At 43.0% G+C, this 21,751-nt stretch overlaps 1 protein-coding gene across 2 annotated transcripts in view; it reads left to right on the forward strand.

Annotated features, from left to right (window-relative positions):
• The window catches only part of GRM4 (glutamate metabotropic receptor 4), an 88,024-nt gene that overhangs the window by 31,600 nt on the left and 34,673 nt on the right, over positions 1-21,751 (forward strand). For both annotated transcript variants that reach the window (XM_069972576.1, XM_069972575.1), the window contains exons 2-3: positions 13,935-14,151; positions 15,968-16,103. In XM_069972576.1, coding sequence (XP_069828677.1) covers positions 13,935-14,151; positions 15,968-16,103 — 353 coding nt within the window. The remainder of the gene's footprint in view (positions 1-13,934; positions 14,152-15,967; positions 16,104-21,751) is intronic.

The following is a 21,751-nucleotide window of genomic DNA, read 5'->3' on the forward strand; positions in this document are numbered from 1 at the left end:
ACGACAAACAAGGAATAAAAAAGAATCCAATGTTCCCATACGATGTTGCTGGTACGAGCGTGCAATCCTTCCATCCGGGTTGTTCAGTTCAGACGTAACTGAAATAAAGTTGGAAAGAGGTACATTGTTATTCCTAACTAACAAAGAAATTATTATTGGGTTCATATCTCAAAATATACTCTTTTCTATCAATCACTGACCGAAACACGACAGCATCGTGGCCACTGACAATGGGAAACGTGGAGAAGGAAGGATAACATCTTTATTATTTTCTAGACCACAATTTCACCCATCATGTGCGGCATTTCGACTCTGTTTGAGAAAGACTCTATAGACTCTATGGGGGAGACTTATCAAACATGGTGTAAAGTGAAACTGGCTCAGTTGCAACCAATCAGATTCCACCTTTCATTCCTCAAAAGGTGGAATCTGATTGGTTGCTAGGGGCAACTGAGCCAGTTTCACTTTACACCATGTTTGAATAATCTCCCCCTATATGTGCGGGTTGAAACATCGCACATGATGGGTGAATAAAAGAAGTTATTTTTTTCACAGCAAGCCTGGAGTGCCACCTATTCCTTTGAAACTGTGGTCTATGCGAAAGGAGCCTTGAGTCTGGCTACCCCAGAGGTTGTGCACCCACCCAGCTGGAAGCCATTAAGTTAATAAGCCGAAAGTGCCGTTCAGAACATTTGGATTTATTTTTATTATTCTCTATATACTGACATGGAGTACCCCTTTAAGGAAAGGGCTGCACGATCATCAAACCGTGTAATAGGATCTGCTACATTGGCGCTCACTTATCCCGCTCATCGGGTCGTGTTATACCACAGCCCTAAGACTTTTAGAAAATTTTTGCTCTTTTCCAATATTTTTTTGTCCTTTTTACATGTTTGTAGATAAGATGGCGCATTTACATATATAATACTTACATGGAAATGAACCATAAACCTTGGTTTTGTCATTGTACGGTGACCGCAGCACTGTCTGAATTTACCATGTTAGATAATAAAACCGCTGACCTACATTATATTTCCAATATGATTTTAGAGTAAATTCCTAATAAAACCGGTTGGAAATAATTTAGGGAGTCTTCATTTTATTAGCAATATAGGCAATCCTTCCACATCATGTATCGCTGTGCCCGTATATTAGTCAGGCATCATTCATTATTACCTGTCATTTATCACCTTCATATATTACACTTGACACTTGAAAAATTATGATTTGTGACTTCAAGAAATTAATATTCATGACACTGAAAATTAATCTATCAGGAATAATTCAGTGTAAAACGGAAACGCTCGTCCTTCTAATCAAATGACTCGTCCTTCCAGGCTGGATGGAATATGACAGGCATCCATCTAGAATTAACTCATAAACTACCACATCAAATTATTCTTTAAGATAGATAAATTACTTTATTATTTATTACTTTATTACTTTGCGCAGTTTGTGATTATTATCATGTCACCCACCTACCCTGTATGGCCGGGCTACTTGGACCTTTTGCCTGGATGCTGTCTGTCTATCTATCTATCTATCTATCTATCTATCTATCTATCTATCTATCTATCTTTCTATCTAGTCTTCCAGTACTTATCAGCTGCTGTATGTCCTGCAGGAAGTGGTGTATTCTTTCCAGTCTGACAGTGCTCTCTGCTGCCACCTCTGTCCAGGTAAGGAACTGTTCAGAGCAGTAGCAAATACCCATAAAAAACCTCTCCTGCTCTGGAAAGTTCCTGAGATGGACAGAGCACTATGTCACACTGGAAAGAATACACCACTTCCTGCAGGACATACAGCAGCTGATAAGTACTGGAAGACTGGAGATTTGTAAATAGAAGTAAATGACCAATCTATATAACTTTCTGACACCAGTTGATTTTGAAGAAAAAAAAAAGTCACTGCACCAGAAGTCTAGATATTGTCTTACAGCCCTGGCCATGTGATTATTGAGCTGTGTAGGCGAGCAGCGATCTAGGAGACTGGCGCTTGTTTGCAGTGCGGCTCAGCCGTGTTATATCTAATAGCATCACCCACAATGTATTGTTACAAGCTGTGGATATTATTAATAGAAAAAGAGTAAATATGAATATTACCGCTCTGTAGGTGGTTGATTACAACAAAGACGGGGACCTGAATGTTAACATTGAGTTATCTATTGCATTGAACCTAGTCTGCCTTTGTAGTGTTGATCCAAGGAAGCTTATTATCTCCACAAAGCAATTTTTCCCGGCTTTGTTTAGGTGCTGTTTACACCTATAAGATTTTTCATATTTGTTTTTGATGTTTGTGATAAACCGCATTGATTTCAGTGGGATACTGGTTTAATAAATGTCGCTTGAGAAGCTACTGTATACCGTCTGCTGTTTCAACTTTAAGGTCAATGGGAAGAGAAGCGCCACAGAGTGAATATATTTTTTTATTTGTCATCCCATTGATTGTTGTTTTTTAAAGATAGATTTGGATGCCAAAAAAATGGTTTACTGGTAACAATTTCTGACTTATAGAGGAACAGATGACAAATAGGTATGAACTTGGTGTCCTCTCTGTGCTTGAGACAAATGGCGCTAGAATTACCAAACTTACATTTTACTCTTTCACAGTATACCTACAGACTTCTCTTAAAGGGGTTATCCAGTGCTACAAAAACATGGCCACTTTCTTTCAGAGACAACACGACTCTTGTCTCCAGTTCAGGTGCGGTTTGCAATTAAGCTCCATTCACTTCAATGGAACTGAGCAGCAAAACCCCGCCCAAGCTGGAGACAAGAGAAGGGGGAAAGTGGCCATGTTTTTGTAACGCTGGATAACCCCTTTAATACACTCTCACACAACACATTACATAACTACCTTCCCACCTCGCACCACTCTTGTCTCCAGATCAGTTGCGGTTTGCAATTAAGCTCCATTCACTTTAATGGATTTGAGTTGCAAAACCTGCATCCAAACTGGAGACAAGAGCGGTGCTGTCTCTGGAAGAAAGTGTTTTTCTAACACTGGATGAACAGGGCCTTAACAGCATTATGGGCCCCAGTCACATTCGAAGCCACCTTACCTACTCCTTCCCACCTACCACCCCTATCCAATTTAAGGTGCCTTAACAGAGATTTATCTGACAGATTTTTGAAGCCAAAGCCAGGAATGGATTTAAAAAGAGGAGAAATCTCAGTCTTTCCTTTATGAGAGCAGAGGGGCCCCCTATGAGTCATGGGCCCCCGGGAAGCTGTCTACCCTGCCCAATGGGAAAGATAGCTCTGTGGATAACCCCTTTAAGCTGTGAATCAAGACTGGCAGGATACTTACAGTAGACCCTGTATAGTTTCTTTCTCCGGTGTTTATGTATTTATATATTTTCTTCAGCGTTATTTTTTATTTATTTATATTTTTACTTTATTTTACTGTCTCACATTGGGGACTTCGCTACCCGATTGCCTGATGATAGGTATAATACATTGCAGTGCTGATCTGCATTGCAATGAAATGTACCTGTCATAGGCATTGCTGATCAGTCTCTGCCTTAGGGCCCTATTCCACCGGACGATTATTGTTTGCATAATCGTTAACGATTAACGATCTCAAACGACCGCTATTGCATGTTCACTCATTTCCATGGAACGATAATCGTTACTTATGATCGTAATTGCGATAGTTTTTTTCTTCGCTATTTAGTCGCTATTGCGTTCAAATCTATTGCGAACGACCGAACGATGTCTTATTCAATTTGCGAATGTTTTGCGAACGAGCAACGATAAAAATAGGTCCAGGTCTTTTAAAGTGATCAACGATTTCTCGTTCGGTCGTTAATCGTTAACTGCATTTCAACCGAACGATTATCGTTTAGATTCGAACGATTTAACGAATAGGGCCCTTAGAGATGAGCCTGATCAGCTTCCGTAGCTGGAGGCCTCCAGTTCTCATAGCTACTATTGGGCTGTGTGATTTCTTTGCACAGCCCCGATGGTAAACTCTGCCTCTTTTTTTCATTATAGACGCTGCGTTCGCACTGAAAGCAGCATCTATAGGGTTAACTGCCGGAATCCGAGTGCAGCTCAGGTCCCAGCAGTTGTCGTGGGATGGCCCGCCATAGCTAGCATTGGTTCTGCTTCTGTGCCATGTGCCTAAAATAAGCCTGAAATTAGCTGTCACTGCACCGGTTAAACATCATGGCACGTTTGGCATTAAACTAAATATCCTTTCATTGTATACCAGAAATAAAAAAGTTTATCTAGCGTTGTAAAAAGTACAAAGATCATATTTTAACTAGAAATATCATACCTAAGATTAGAAACGGCAGCCTGTGACTATATCCATTAAAGGAAAGTGAATGTGAGCTTTGATGGGATAGAGGATGAACACACTATATACTATATACTATATACTATACAGAGCAGCACACCATATTGTTGCTGTATCTAAGTAAAATGATTATATAATATCAATTACTGATATAATAATTTATTACTGGTACATTCCATTTAAATATACAGCTAAACCAAAAGGACCATTAACCATCATGATTAGAGATGAGCGACCCTCGTCCGAACCCCAACTCTCGGCATTTGATTGATGTCGTTTGACTCTGAGCGTCTTACATATTTTTATCTTGTTACTGGTAGTAGAATGAGGCCACTGACCAAATGACTGGCATTTAAAAGTGGGGCAGTAGGTCACATGACCGCTGATTACTTTATAGAAAGACAAGAAGATTTATTACATGTCCACATATTCTGTTGTCCACATTAGAAGTTTATAAAGCAGCTTCTGGGATAATGACATAAGATCTTTTAACCCCTTGATGACCAAAGGTCATTGATGCCCGGACGTCCAGGTCAAATTTCTCTCTGTGATGGGGAAATTGTCATCTGCCTCATAGGGGGTTTTGCCTTCCTTTGGATCAACACAGTAGGGTTTCTCTAGGTTGAAACTGATGGACTCTTTTTTTTCAAAAAATCATCAATTCTGTTTTTTTACCCTCTTTTCGTTTATGCTGTTCACTGTGCAGGAACAATATTGTTACATTTTAAGGCTATGTACCCACAGCGGAAGAGATGATCTTTCGGGCCGCAGAGTTATGATGCAGGCAGGCCCGCTTCTGCCATGAGGCGGAATGAGCCTTCCGCCTCAGGCGGCAGATTTTGCGGTCCGGCAGGGGGGCGGCATTATGTCCCCCCTGCTGTCATTTTTGTTAAGTATCACTTAACAAAAATGACAGCCGCCGCTCACCTGTCCCGTCGCCCGCGCTCTCCACATCCCGTCAGGTTCCACGATGTCACCCGGCAGCTGTCACGGACCTCCAGGCTGTGGTGAGTGCCCGGGGTCGGTGGGGGACGCGCTCCGCGCGACCCGATCACCCCACTTACTCACCACAGCCTGGAGGTCCGTGACAGCTGCCGGGTGACATCGCGGGACCTGACGGGATGTGGAGACAGCGGAGAGCGGGGGCCGGCTGCGGCGTGGGACAGGTGAGCCGTTTGTATGCGGGGGAGGGGGGGGGCTTGCCAGCCATCACTCGGGGCAGCCGCCTGAGGTTTGCCTCAGGCGGCAGAAACCCCAGAATCGGCCCTGGATGCAGGTGCATCCCTGCACGCCCACATCAGAACACTCGACTGCACGCTATGGAACAAGCGTCTGGATCCGCTCGCTCCACAGTGTGCACTGACATGTCAGTTGTTTGCGGCGCCGCTAGGGATCCCAGTCAGAGCGTATACCATGTGTATATGCCCCAGCCGGGATCCCATGGACAGAAAGGTCATGTATATTTTCGGAATAATCGCGGCCGTTGTATACAACGAAAATAAGTGTTGTGTGAACATAGCCTAATAGATCGTAGCTATCATTTTAGGTGACTTTTCAGGATAAGCTGTGTATGTACATGAGGAGCAGCACTACATCTAGCCGGCATTAATACTATATATGGCATTTTGTAGAAGATTTTTGCTCTATAAGTGGTCTTTTAGCTCTCTCCCATCTCTCTCCTCTCTCATCTTACCTTCACAGACTTGTAATCTGATCCCTGAGCTGCCACAAGTCGGAATTAGTAGACAAAAGTTGTTACTAAGCTGATTTCGAGACTGGATGAGGGGAAGAGGGAAGATGCACAAAAACAGAAAGGAAGCATTTTTATATCATAAGATATATTGCAAAGTTTCTGACTAGAACAGCCCGGGGCCTATGGTAAAGTTAACGTAATCTGCCCCTGGTCCATGCTGAGATGATCTCGGAAGTAGAGGTGTGATCATTCAGTGGGGGACTTGGAGACCTGTAGGGGGACGGTGAGGTAAGCATAGGCTTAAAATATATATTATAATAAAATATATAATTAAAATATATAAAATATTATTTTATATACCTGCAACAATCTATATATAGTTTTACCTAGCTGGATAACCAAAGTCCAAACAAAATACCTACAGCATCAATACATTTATTGAATTTTTTTTTATTCAGGAACTCTATAGTGGTATTATTCCATCAGTATGTGGTGGTAATATATGGTCATGGTCTGGGAATATAAGTAATCCTATGTTTCTTGTATTGGAAGAATATTTCTTTTAGATAGCCCAAAATTAAATTTGGTAGATTTCTATGTCAACAGCAGCAAAAGAAACAGATCGCTGATCTCAGGGAGACCAGCCAAAGATAACACTACCGGCTGCTAGTAAAGCACTCAAAGCAGTGAAATTCTAGGTGCATTGCTCCCTGGGAAACATGAATATGCAAAAGAAGAGCCAGGGAGCCTCATTAAAGAGTCTAAAAAAACACAGGACTAGCCAGATATCCCTCCGGGAATGACCCAGCTGAGGGGTGGCTCGTGTAAGGAAACCACCAAAACCACCATATTAAGTGGCCCTATAAGTCAATGTAATGACAAGGGAAAAACAAAGGCCAGGTATCCATCCACATACAGCTGTTTCGGGGTGTTGCCCCTCATCAGTGTGGAGCAGGATTCTGGCTAGGTGGGAGCAATGCCTAGTAGAGCCATGTAAAGCCTTTTCATTACATTGAGTTATAGGGCCACTTAATATGGTGGTTTTGGTGGTATCCTTACAGGAGCCGCCCCTTGGCTGGGTCCTTCCCGGGGGATATCTGGCGAGTCCAGTGTTTTGACACTCTTTAATGAGGCTCCACAGGCTTTTCTTTGCATATTCATGTCAACAGCAGCATAGAGTGTTTAATACAAATTTTCGAAGAATTTAACATGTCGAGAACTTCCATGTACGGGTGTTTACAATTAAGGTATGCATTGTGTAGTTCGTTCTATGTCCGGCTACGCTGTGTCCCAATATCCCTTGATAGGAATATATTCCTCCCAGGACCCTCTGGGTTTAGTCTTTACATTATACATGTATCTTCTAGGTGCCATGTATACCTCTCCTCAGCGTGTGATTGAAAACAAATAGAGGGCACAAATCCTAGATGTGACACTTAATGACTGGAGAGAGGTTCCCGCACCTCCACTGTATGTCTCTCGTGTGGTGAATAGCAGGATTATTCAATTATATTTTTCACATCAATGCTATTTATCACCTGACTGGTTACAAAGAATGGGTATACCACCTCATAATAGATTCCATCAATGTGCTTTACCTAGCGCAGACGTCTGCCATATGACTCTTACAATGGCTTACATATGAAATCATTCTGGAACAAAGAACTACACATTACCACGGTCTTCGCTGACCCCTCTACTGCAAGACCCCAGAGGTGTGTGGGTTTAGGCCATGTTCACACAACATATGTTTTGTGTAAATCACGGCCATTGTTGCACTTTGCAACAACGGACAGGATTTACACAAAACATACGTTGTATCGAGAATGAATAGAAACACAGCCGGAGTGTATACTATGAGGGAGATTTATCAAACATGGTGTAAAGTGAAACTGGCTCAGTTGCCCCTAGCAACCAATCAGATTCCACTTTTCATTCCTCACAGACTCTTTGGAAAATGAAAGGTGGAATCTGATTGGTTGCTAGGGGCAACTGAGCCAATTTCACTTTACACCATGTTTGATAAATCTCCCCCTATGTGCATACGCTCCGGCCGCGATTCCATTCATTCACAATACAACGTATGTTTTGTGTAAATCACGTCCGTACATACATTGTGTGAACATAGCCTGACAGTGTATAAACATAGCCTTAAAGGGGTAGTCCACCAAAATTTTTTTTCTTTCAAATCAACTGGTGCCATAAAGTGCCAGAGATTTGTAATTCACTTCTATTAAAAAATCTCAAGTCTTCCAGTACTTATCAGCTGCTGTGTGTCCAGCAGGAAGTGGTGTTTTCTTTCCTGTCTGACACAGTGCTCTCTGTTGCCTCCTCTGTCCATGTCAGGAACTGTCCAAAACAGGAGCAAATCCCCATAGAAAACCTTTCCTGCTGTCCAGACTGGAAATAATACAACTTCCTGTTGGGCATACAGCAGCTGATAAGTACTGGAAGGCTTGAGATTTTTTAATAGAAGTAAATTACAAATCTCTGGCACTTCATGGCAGCAGTTGATTTGAAAGAAATTTTTTTTTGGTGCACTACCCCTTTAAGGGAAACCACAGGGGTATTACAGAGAAAGATATATTTTATGTTGATGCTCTCCAAAATGGCCCAAGGATGAAAGTCCCCAAAATGGGAGCCCATTAAAATGCTTATAAAAATGCTAACCCTTTTAAATAATGACAGACTTTTTATGCCTCATGAATAATTAAAAAATAAAGCACTAAATTAGCAAAATAGAGGATTACATTATTAACACTTTACTAACACACACTTTGGGCTATGTGTTTTAATTCAAGAAGAATATGGGTACCTTAAAGGCGTACGCCGGTATTCTTTTTTTTTGTTATTGTTACAAATCAAATAGTCTCAGAAAGTTGTACAAATTTCTAATTTACTTCTATTTAGAAATCTCCAGTCTTCCAGTACTTATCAGCTGATGTATGTCCTGCAAAAAGTGCTTTATTCTTTCCAGTCTGACTCACGGCTCTCTGATGCCACCTCTGTCCATGTCAGGAACTGTCCACACAGTAAACCTCTTCCGTGGGACAGTTCCTGCCATGGACAGAGGTGGCATCAGAGAGCACTGTGGCAGACTGGAAAGAACACACCACTCCCTGCAGGACATACAACAGCTGATAAGTACTGTAAGACTGGAGATTTTTAAATAGATGTAAATTACAAATCTATGTGAGACTTTTTTTTTGTCAGAGTGGACACAGAGGAGATGAATTTAGACATGCAGAGTGGGTAAATATGAGGGGAAAAAAAACAGGTAAAGTGTGCAAGATAGGTTATATGTGTATATTAGACACAAGGTGGTATTGGGAAGGGGGGTCTATAAGAATACTGTTTTTGTTACCCGGATAACCCCTTAATATGCAGGTCAGGGAAGATCCTTGAAAGGGAGATATACAGTATTCTTTGTTGATGCTCTCCACAATGGCCCAAAGTGGAAGTCCCCATACCCCTTTATTTGGAAATATTGAAAAGTTAACATACTGCACAGGTTTTTTTTAGCCTTTTTTCAGAATCGTAGGGGTTTTTATCACAATGGAGCATTCTCGAGGTATGGTTTTTATGGTCTTTTTTTCTCCATAGACCCTTTAATAGAATTTCAAGTACATTAGAAAAAATGCACAAAATGTCACAAAATAAGTTAAGAGTTGGTAATAGAGGAAAACGGCCGTAAGAAGGTCAGACCCCCTGTAGCAGCTGTCCATACACAACCAGCAGAGTGAAGAGAGAATGAAGAACCCTGACTGCAATGTGCAGACAGCCATTGGAATCTTTTAAGGATCTGCAAACAGATTTTTTTGTATTCTTTCACCCAAATTTGTATTTGTTTTTCCTTGCCAGCAATTACTGATATAGCTGCAATTAGCAGAACTGCTTTCATCTCCATTCTCCACGTTAATACACAGATAAGTAAGGGAAGCGGTGGCAATTACTTCTTCTGCATTGTCGTCCCTTGCATTGTTCTACTGCTCTATGGATAACATTCACCATATTGCCTTAATTAGATTTTAAATACATGAGGAAATATAGGAGGAATAAAGGAAGAACAGGTAGGAAATTGTTACCAGTACATGATATGGATGGGCCTGGAAGCCGCCTCTTATAGATTTCACAGGCACTTCTGGGGAGGCTGCTGAGGATATAGCACCCATCTACAATACACTCTATATTAGGCAGCTTAAAGCATGTGTGGATAGTTCTATTACATTAACCTATCAAGATCCTGTGCAAAACCAGAGGGAATACATTAACTGCTCAGCCAGTACATTACTGTGCATTATGTAGGTAAATGGCGCACTGCTGTATCGTACTCCTGAAATGTAGGAAGGGATGTATTGCAGGCAGATTTACTGGGACAGGTTTTTAGTGCAATCTAATATTAATAAAAAAAAATCACCAATCAGAGATCTAGTAATATGTGTTTAGTGCAAGTGATCCTGGTATTTGTATCTTAGAAATATATGAAGTATGCCTAGGGTGCCGCCATATAGGTTAATGGGCATCCCATAATAATGCCTGTATTGTGCAAGTTCTGGTTGGAATACTTTATATCAGGGGTAGCGAACCTTTGCTCTTCAGCTGTTGCAAAACTACAACTCCCATCATGCCTGGACAGCCAAAATTACAGAGCACTTTTTTAAATTATTATTCAAGTCTTCCAATATTGAAGATTTCCACAGCACTTATTCATCATATACATTTTCATCAATTCCTATCATTGTGGAGGTTAAAATATAATATACAGCAGGGCTAGGAAACCTTGGCTCTCCAGCTGATGCAAAACTACGGCAGTTCAGTAGATCCAGGACTCCGGTTGTTACAATAACCCCTTTAACTAATACTACAGGTGAATGCATACAAAATATTCCTTTAAAAAAGGAAAATGAAGATTAACAAAAAAGTTAGTCATTCTGTGCTGGCCATCTCACTTTCTCTGTTTGTGTCCATAATGCTTACAGTACAAGGAGCTGGGAGTGGGTTGGACATATGCTGGGAAACCACTGGATACAGTCTATAGCAATGTAGCACATGATGACCCACATATACACACGCAATGATGTCTGGCCAGATCCCTTATTTGGCTTTAGCCTATGTTTACACGACGTCACACAAACCGCCATTTTTGGATAATGACAGCCGTTACTTAAGGCCCTATTACACGGGACCATTATCGGCCGTATTTGGCCGATAATTGTCCCATGTAGTAGAAAGCAACGATCAGTTGGCATGAATGATGCCGGCTGATCGTTGCTGCCATTTGTCTTTCAACATGTTGAAAGAGAAACGACTGTGATAGCTGCTGCTGCTGCTCTGTAGAACAGGAGAGGCAGCAGCAGACCGCCACTATCCTCTATGGGATGCCCGAACAAACTAGCGATCACCCAGGCAGGCCCCCCCCCCCCCCCCGCAGTTCCCTCTGGCCCCCTCTGTACTCACGCGCTTTCCGCCAATACCGGCGGCAGCAAGCGGGGGACGAGGAGCAAGCGATCGCTGACATCGCTCGTTAGCTCCTCTCAGTCGCCCCATGTAATAGGGGCTTTACAGCTGCCATTATAAAATAGCAATCGCTATTTTAAAAACAATGGCTGTTATTTTACCTAAAAAGACCTATTGTGAAAACATAGTCTTTGGTTGTGATTGTGAACCTCGGCCGTTTCGCTCATCCCTAGTTGTGATGCTATCAGTTTGTATTTGAGTTCTCATTATATGTATACATTTACAGTACTGTGCAAATGTTTTAGGTAGACGTAGAAAAAAAATGCTGCAAAGTAAGGCTTCATTCACACATTCTGTAGTTTTGTCTATAAATGTGGATCAAGACAAATTAGGGGCCGATTGATTTCAGTAGGGCTGCTATCAATGTTTGTGCTTTTACGGATCTGTAATCTGCAAAATTTTGTTCCGCTCTAGTACGAACCATAATTGTGGTACAGACTGTACCATAGAAGTCTATGGGAGCGTCCGTGAAACATCTGTAACAATCTGTAACATCTGTAACAATCTGTAACAAATCTGTAACAATAAAAAAGGAAGAATGATCATTTAAACCATTTCCACTTGTTTAACTATCACCTTCTTTGCTGATCCGCCAAAAATACGAATTGCGGATAAAATATGGACAAATTTTTTACAGTACAAAGGTTGCAGACATCATATACGGTCCTAAAAAAACTACTGAATGTGTGAAAGTAGCCTAAGAATGCTTTTAAAAATAAGTTTCAATAGTTTATTTTTATACAAAATAATTACAAAATTACAAATACCAAAATGCAAAGTGAACGAAGAGAAATCAAAATTAAAGCGGTATTCCAGGAAAGATATTTGGGGGGGGTCTGACCTCTGTACCCTGTGCCGATCTCCGTATCGGGCCCCGTCAACTCTGTTATGAGCAGATCAGCGGGTACGCTGGGAGAAACACCATGTGCCGCATTGGCGTTTTTTTAGAGGCCTGAAAATCACCAGACAAAAAGTGTGAGTGAGGGCACCCTAAAGTGTGTTTTTTACTCCATTAGTCTATATAGCATCATCATGTTCCACATTGCTGGGCAGAGATTATCGTCACTCACATTGGTGTCATCACATCCTCCTAAGCAACGGACCATAAAATTACCCTTCGACAGGATGTACTGTTGCTAGAAAAGTGACAATTTGTACTCTTGCTTAGGAGAGCAATTGACAAAATTTAAATGAGTTTGTGGTAGACGTCTGCAAATGTGAAGCTGACTCAAGGATGCGTAATTCAATGTCATTTCTATTTTTTATTTAACCCCTTGACGCATCATGACGCCCCGACACGTCGTAATGCACAGGGGATGTATGAAGCGAGATCAGCAGCTCAGAGAGTAGGTCCTCATAGTTAATGATGGGTGGCAGCAATCGTGTTGCTGACAGCCATTAACCCCTTAAACACCACAATCATTTAAGTGTCAGTGACAAGAGCTGCTCTGTTATCACACTGCAGGATCGTTTTCCCACCAGCCCACCAGCCCTGTCATGCAAAAGATAAGAACGCTATGGATCTTGCAATGTGGCAACAGTTTTTGTAACTTTTTTCAGGAAGATAGTTTCTATTGTGCAAAGTGTGGTAATAGTTAAAAAAAACAAACAAACAGCAAAAAAAAAAAAAAAACCTGTTCATACTGTTGGTATCGCTGTAACTGAAGTGACCCAGAGAATACATGTATTATGTCTTTTTTACCGAACACTTAATGGTGTAAGTATAATATTAAAAGCAAATGATTATTTTTCCAATTTTTCATTAAATTTTGAAAAAATACACGAAAGTGACCAAAATAGTAGTGACCAAAAGTACAAAATGTCATCAAAAACATCTGAGCGTTAGCATACGTTAAAGCAGCATGGAGCCATAACTACATAATGTGAGATTTTAAAAAAGTCAGATTTTGAAAAATCAGCCTAAACTGGCTGCAGCACCGAGAGGTTAATGTTGACACAGCCATTGTGTGATCTATTAAAATATAACAATGCTACTCCCTTACGGTAGACTATGTAAACAAAAAGAGGAAAAAAGCGCCAGTATTGTGGACATAAAAATTAAAAAAATAAATATATTATGTTGTATATTATTATATTGTATACAATATATACTAATAAAAAACTAGAGATCATGGCACAAAAAATAATGCCCCCACCAGCCCTGTAGGTGGAAAAATAAAAGAGCTATGGCTTTCAGGATGCGAGGAGGAATGAAAAATGGCGCCTGGTCAAAGGGGTTAAAGCTGGAATCCTGAATAGATATGGATTACCACTATACATTTGCTTGTAATGCACTTTGGAGTTAAACTCAATTATTATTGACAATTATAAAAGTGTTTCTGTGTATGATTCATTTATCCAGGTCTTGACTCTCATTCTCCCATCCTCTCTCATTATTGTTACTTTCTTCTATTCCCTTCAGATTCCACAAGTGAGCTATGCCTCCACCGCTCCAGACCTTAGTGACAACAGTCGATATGACTTTTTTTCTCGAGTGGTTCCGTCTGACACCTATCAAGCTCAGGCCATGGTGGATATTGTCAAGGCCCTAAGGTGGAGTTATGTGTCAACACTGGCATCTGAAGGCAGCTATGGGGAAAGTGGAGTAGAAGCATTTATCCAGAAATCCAGGGAGGATGGTAAGGGACAAACATAAGACTCTTGAAATTAAGAAAATAAGACTCTTGGAATTAACTTGGGGCCACATGTTTGTTTGAAATTAAATGATTTTAGTATATTCACAGCACCTTACTGAATGATATAATAAAGCCAGGCTCGAACTGGCCCACAGGGGAGCAGGGGAATTCCCTGGTGGGCACTACTCTTTGGTGGGCCTGGGAGCAGGAGGTGGGCCTTCCTGTTTAGCAGTTTCTGGACGACATATAATCACCCAACACTGCTACACATGCCTGTCACCTGGTCACTCACTGCATCTATACATACCTCCCAAGTGTTCCTCTTTTGGTGGGACAGTCCCTACATTTGACCCACGTCCCTGACCTAGGAATTACATTTGTATTAATTAACTTTCTATGTTGCTCTAGAAAGTATCTGTTTTCTTACTGTACAATAGACCCAAACTTGCATATTATTACGTCATGTGGGGCAAGTTGGGTCGTAAAAATTGTTATATTCAGATGAATCATGTGACATTATGGCCCCTTTTACACATGCAGACTCCTTGAGTTCTTTGGCCCCATACGCACATCTGTAGGTGTTTTGGATCTATTTGGGGACATGATCAATGCCGCAACAAAACGATTAAACCATTGTGCATCCATGTCACCTATATGACAGTAGGTCCCTGCAAATGTGGATAGTAATGGAAACACATTTACAATCCTGTCCGCAGTTGTGGTTACGTAATTACAGACAAGGTTACTGATGTGTGACTGGGACCTAAGGATGAATCCACACATACAGGATCTGCTACAGATTTGCGGATATCGATGTGACTATATGCATCAATCTGCAGCAGATCCTGTATGTGTAACGAATGAAAAAGAAATGTCTGTAAAATTTTCCTAGAATGAACCACAAGTGTCCCTCTTTGGCCATCCAAAATATTGGGAGGCATGTCTATATAGTAACCTGGGGTTTTCTCTTATTAAATAGAGGCAGGCAGTGACCGGGGTGACAGGCAGAAGCATGTAGAGTGCAGAATCAATGCAGCCTCTCTTCTCTCCCCTGGATCCCTCCCCCACCTCCTTTATCAGCACTATGTGCTGCTGCTAGCAGTCGGGACACAGAAGGAGGGGAGGGAGAGGGTCTGCAGCCTGCACAGTGTGGCCTTGGAGCAGCTTCGGGAGCTGTAGATCTGACAGCATGTAAGCTGTACCTGGTGCTGTGCTGTACCAGAGGTAAATCTTTATGTGTACATGACGTATGTATGTAAGTCTGGGTGTGTGTGTGTATTATCTATGCACATATGTAATGTGCATTTGTTTATATGTGTAGATGATGTGTGTATGTGCGTATTGTGTATGTGTGTGGGTGTCTATACTATGAATGCACTCCCCTGCCTGAGATTTTTTTAGTTTAATGGGAATCCTTCTTTTAAGAAACTTAAGTGGCACGTTATGCTGTTTGTATACAGTTACTGACAAGTCGCTGGTCACGTACCCAGCGCTGTGCAAAGTGGCCATAGTAATGTGAAAAGTTTTGTGCTGGTTACATCTGTTTTATGTAGCGTGGACCCCTAGAATCAAGTTCCCTGGTGGGCCCAAGGTAACCCAGCCTGACACTTAATATAGCTGCTCTTCTGTAACTCTAGATTTCTATATTCAGATGGCAGCTTTATCAATGATTTAAAATGTTTAATGAAGTGGAAAGGAGAACTAATTGTCTATTAGTGTTCTACTTCAATTATGGTTCATGTAAACTTTGTGTTGGTAAACATCAAAACCAATAAATAAAATAAAACAATAAAACAGAATATTTTTATTGTATTTGCAGGAGGTTTGTGTGTAGCTCAGTCAGTTAAGATTCCCCGGGAGCCAAAAGCTGGAGAGTATGATAAGATAATTCGACGACTTCTGGAGACATCTAATGCTCGTGCCGTCATCATTTTTGCAAGTGAAGATGATATCAGGTTAAAACTTTTGGCTTATTTACTCTAATGTTTCACCAAATTAACACATTGGGAAAAAATTTTTTATGTGCTATGTTCTCACTATGTAAAAATAAGGGCAAATAATGGCCGTTATTTGCAATCATGATCATGATCATTGACCATTATTTTTCAGCAAAGGCCGTTATTTGCCTAAGTGACTGTACCACCAGGCCCAGGCTGAAGCGCTGGAGGCGGGCCGACCCACCCTTAGTAGGAGGAAACCCTAGCTCCTCTATGATAGGGTTCTATTAATTCTAATGGAGTCACGTCATGGAGGGGCTGGGGTTTCTTCCCACTGGGGGTGGGTCGGCCTGCCTCCAGTGCTTCAGCCTGGTGGTACAGTCACTTTAATTGTAAGATTTTCTTGATACATTTGGATAGAGATGAGCAAACTGAACTTCTTGAGCTGAGATTTGTTATGAACTTTGCAAAAACTTTGTAAACTACTTTGCATAATTTATAACACATAAAAAAAAACTAAGAAGAGCCTATACTTACCTCCCCATGCTCCCCTGGTATCCTCAGCTTGTTTTGTGTATATTCACTTATCACATGATTTTTTTGTTTTGTTCCAGTGTTGCTGTTGGAAACGAAAAACTGCAACATTGAAATGAATACATGCTGTGATAAATAAATATAGGCAGAACAAGCTGGCGGGGTAGAAAGCAATAGACGCTTTCCCTGTATATGCTGATTGATTTCTATCCTCCAGCTTCTTTTGTGTATATTTACTTATGATGACATGTTTTCATTCCAATGTTGCTGTTTTTTGTTTCCAAGAGCAACATCCAAACAAAAACATGCTGTGTTAAGTAAATATACACAAAAGAAACTGGGGTGGGGGGAAGCAATCAGCATACATAGGGATCACGTCCATGCAAGGCTAACATACAGAAAACTAACTGAATGCAACTGCTTAAATGGGTAATAAAGTGATATTTTTTTTCTTCCAAATCAACCGTTGTCAGTTTTACAGATTTGTAATTTACTTCTATTTTCTATTTTTCAAAAATACTGCCGTCTGTCCAGCAGGAAATTATGTGTTATTCCCAGTCTTACACAGTGCTCTCTGCTGCCACCTCTGTCCATGTCAGGAACTGTCCAGAGTAGTAGCAAATCCCCTTAGAAAACCTCTCCTGCTCTCTAGACTGGAAAGAATACACTACTTCCTGCATGGCATAAAGCAGCCAATAAGTGCTGAAAGACTGGAGATTTTTAAATAGGAGTAAATTACAAATCTCTGGCAATTTCTGGTACCAGTTCATTGAAAATATTTTTATCACTCTTTGGGCTATAGTCTGTTTTGGGCATTTTGTAGACCTTTTTTGGACAGTTATCATTTTGGTACCAAAATTTGTCTGGTTTATGCAAATGACAGCCACTATTTGCATAAAACGACTGCTTTTTGGCACCAAAATGACGACCGCCAACAAAAATTGACATTGTTTGAACATACTTAAAGGGGCACTCCAGTGAGGGGGGGGGGCTTTTTTCCAATCTGGCCGGGGAGGAGGTGGCTGAGGTAAACTAGGTCCACTCACCTCCCCGGTTCCAGCGGCGGGTCCTGTACCGCGGAGCTTCGTTACCCCCTGCCCGGCCACTTCCTGCCTCTGACGCGGGCTTGAGACATGACCTTTCAAGTCCGCTCAGCCAGTCAGTGATGGAGGTGGGATCGTTGCCCTTAGCCACCTTCTCCCGGGCCAGATCGGAAAAAAGCCCCCTTCGCCGGAGTACCCCTTTAAATCCTCGAAAATAATATAAAGTATATTGTTTTAGGGGATTAAGAAACTTTCGGGTTAATCCGAACTAAACCCAAATTTTGCTTCATAGTTCAATAAACCTGCTGAACCGAACGTTAAAAAAGTTTGCTTATCTCTACATTTGGAGCTAAGCAAATACAATATATAGTAAAATGGTGGAGAGAGTCTCACACACAGTAAAATGAGGAAATATGGTTATTTTTCTTATCCAATAATGTGCTACAATAAAGGCAGTAGTGGATTTTAATAGGTCTGTTTTGGCTGGTAGCCCAGGGCAGGGCTGCTTTAACCAGAGGGCAAAAGGTGCATGTGCACCCGCCCACTGGTTAAAGGCCCCCCCCCCCCCCCGAGCAGGCCGGCCATTGCTATGTGCAACCAGTGCGATCGCACAGGGCTCCGGCCACCCGCCTGTCAGGGGCGAGCACCATGGATGGGTAATCTACTTACCCATCCATGCAGGGCCCCTGTAGGGCCCCCCCCCCCACCGGCTGCTGCGCTGTACATTGTAACTATCAGCTACCTTCAGCAGCAGCACTGACGGAGAGAGAGCCATTGGCTCCCTCCCTGTCAGTCACTCTTGTAGCTGCACTTCCTGCGGTCACAAGAGGCCGCACTCACTCTGGCTCCGGCGCTTTAGTGATGGCGGGTGCCGACACCAGAGGGAAAGGGGAGAGCAGCCTCTTATGACAGCTGCAGTGCGGCCACAAGAGTGAAGAGAAAAGGAACACGTGGACCCAGGTGAGTAAAAGTGTTTGTTTTTTTAATGTTATATGGAAGGGGGAGAGTGCACAGGGGGGCAATATAGTACAGGGAGAGAGCGCACAGGGGGGCTATATACTACAGGGTGAGAGCGCACAGGGGGGCTATATACTACAGAGGAAGAGTGCACAGGGGGGGGCTATATACTACAGTAAGCCCAGCGGGGCCTCCGTGCTCCTGGGGGGCCCACTGAGCCGCCGATTGCCGGCCCGCACCTTCCCTTTTAACTGCAAGCGATCGCAACGATCGATTCCAGTTAAATGCAGCAGTGTTCCCATTGACAGCGCGAGAAGCCATAGGCTTCCCGCTCTGTCAATCACTCTTGTGACCGCAAGCAGCGTCTTGCTTGTGATCACAAGCGTGCCGCCGCCCCCACAGATGAGCAGCTCCTGGTCCCGGGCAGCGTCATCACCACTGAGCTCTGTGCGCGGTGCTGCAGCTGGGACTTCCGGTTCACGTTAGCGCATACCATAAGTCCCAGCGGCTGTGGCGAGCATGGAGCTCAGTGGTGATGGCACTTCCCTGGACCAGGAGCTGCTCATCTGTCCGGGAACAGAGGAGAAGAGACCCACGACCGTCTGGGGAGCGTGTTGACAGGTGAGTTGTGTTTTGTTTTTGTTTTTTTATCATAGGGGGATGGACAACATCAGGGGGGCTATAGGGGGGATGGACAACATGAGGGGGGGCTATAGAGGGGGATGGACAACATGAGGGGGGGCTATAGGGGGGAGATGGACAACATGAGGGGGCTATAGGGGGGATGGACAACATAAGGGGGCTATAGGGGGGATGGACAACATGAGGGGGCTATGGGGGTAATGGACAACATGAGGGGACTATATGGGGGGAATGGAAAACATGAGGATGCTATAGGGGGGTGGACAACATGAGGGGGCTATATGGGGGGAATGGACAACATGAGGGGGCTATATGGGGGGAATGGACAACATGAGGGGGCTATAGGGGGGATGGACAACATGAGGGGGCTATATGGGAGGAATGGACAACATGAGGGGGCTATATGGGGTGAATGGACAACATGAGGGGGCTATATATATGGGGATGGACAACATAAGAGGGGTACCTATATGGGGGATGGATAATATGGGGTGCCATTTATAAGGGGGACAACACAGGGGAGGCCATCTATAATGGGGACAATACAGAGGGGACCATATACTGTAAGGGATATTTATAGATAGATATATATATATACATAGAGTCAGGGCTGCCTACTAAATGAGGGTGTACAGGGGCCAATACAGATGTGCAGTTTGTAGAGAGATGAGGATGGTGACAGAGTGAGGAGCCTAATATGTTTCTCTGGCAGATTCTGTGGATTCGTGGCTCATAGAAGTTCTCATAATGGCCCAGGGCAGAAGAAGAAGATGAAAAGGGAAGAACTCTGATCAGAAAAGACGTCCCCTGTGAGTCACCTGATATATTTGCACTGTAATGTATATGGTGTACAGAACCTGTGTGGAGCTGCGTCTACCTCTATATGACTGGATGAGGGGAAAGTGTCAGAGCTCAGCTGGCACGCAAATGCCCGATAGTCAGCTGATTTGATCTTTTGTACGGCTGTAAAAATCATTGCTGTAGGCCGCACATCTCTATATATTCCTGCCCTGCTGATAAGCAATTGTTTGCAGCCCTACACTGCCCCATATCACTCCGTGTTAATGGACCCTTATTAATGTTACCATAGATAAGTGCGGTGGCTGAAGGGTGGGCCCCAAGAATGATTTCCCCTGGTGAGCGCAAGGCACTCCAGTCTGACACTGGGTACAGTATGTGGAAAAGGGGCCAAGGAAGACAATTAGTGAAGACAGGAGGGTACAGGATGATCAGTCTGGGGTGAGGGCAGAGGGATACAAGGTGACCAGGTACATACAGGTACATACAGCAGAGGGCAGAGACAATGGCGTCTGCACAGGTACACACAGCAGAGGGCAGAGACAATGGCGCCTGCACAGGTACACAGAGCAGAGGGCGGAGACAATGGCGCCTGCGCAGGTACACAGAGCAGAGGGCGGAGACAATGGCGCCTGCGCAGGTACACACAGCAGAGGGTGGAGACAATGTTGCCTCAACAGGTACAGACAGCAGGGAGCGGAGACAAGGGCGCCTCTGTTAAGACACCAAATTTTAAATGGGAGTAATTTAGAAAGTGAAAAGGGAGCACAGTGCTGCCTGATAATCATTTTTCATAAAACTTTACAGGTACTTGGTAAATATGACAATCTTTATTTTGTACTCTGAGCACCAAGCTAATGCTGCCATAGTTACTGTGGGGTGGGGAGGGGCCCAGACTTGGTGAAAAAGCCCGGGGCCTATAATAAAGTTGATCCGCCCCTGAATTAAGTCAATGGAAATACACCCATCTGAGCATACATTGTAAATGGCCATATTGTTTCTAGTGATGAGCGAGTACTAAAATGCTCGGGTGCTCGTTACTCGAGCCGAGTATTTCCCGATAATCGAGTGCTCATTTCGAGTAACAAACCCCATTGAAGTCAATGGGAGACTCGAGCATTTTTTGAGGGGACTCAAGTTCGGTAGAGAGAAGGTCGTGTGAAAACCTGTCAACCTCAGAAATTGATGAAAACACAACGGAAATGGACAGGAAACAGCAGGGGCAGCATGTACGCATGCCTCTGAGGCTGCCTAATGGCACCATTATGCCTAATTCTGTGCAACAGCCTGGTTAAAACAGAGGTAGGCATAGGGACCACCCAAAAACTCAGCCTGACACAGCATGGCATTGAGAACACAGGGAACCATTAAAACAGAGGTAGCTTATCATGAACCACCCAAAAATTCAGCCTGACACAGCATAGCGGTGAGGACAGATTGAATAAGGTAGAAGTGGTAGCCAGTCAGACTTCCAAAAATTATACCAGACCTAGCATGGCAGTGAGCTCACAGAGAACCATTAAAAGTGAGTGAGGAAGAAAGTGAGCCTCCCCAAAATTAGGCCAAACACTGCATGGTATTGAGCACACAGAGAACTGCCGGGATCAGCAGTAGCCAACATGGAGGCCAGGCAGGAGCAACAGTAACCAACATGGAGGCCAGGCAGGAGCAACAGTAGTTAACATGGAGGCC

Source organism: Dendropsophus ebraccatus, chromosome 5 (assembly GCF_027789765.1).
Source record: "Dendropsophus ebraccatus isolate aDenEbr1 chromosome 5, aDenEbr1.pat, whole genome shotgun sequence".
Taxonomy (NCBI): domain Eukaryota; kingdom Metazoa; phylum Chordata; class Amphibia; order Anura; family Hylidae; genus Dendropsophus; species Dendropsophus ebraccatus.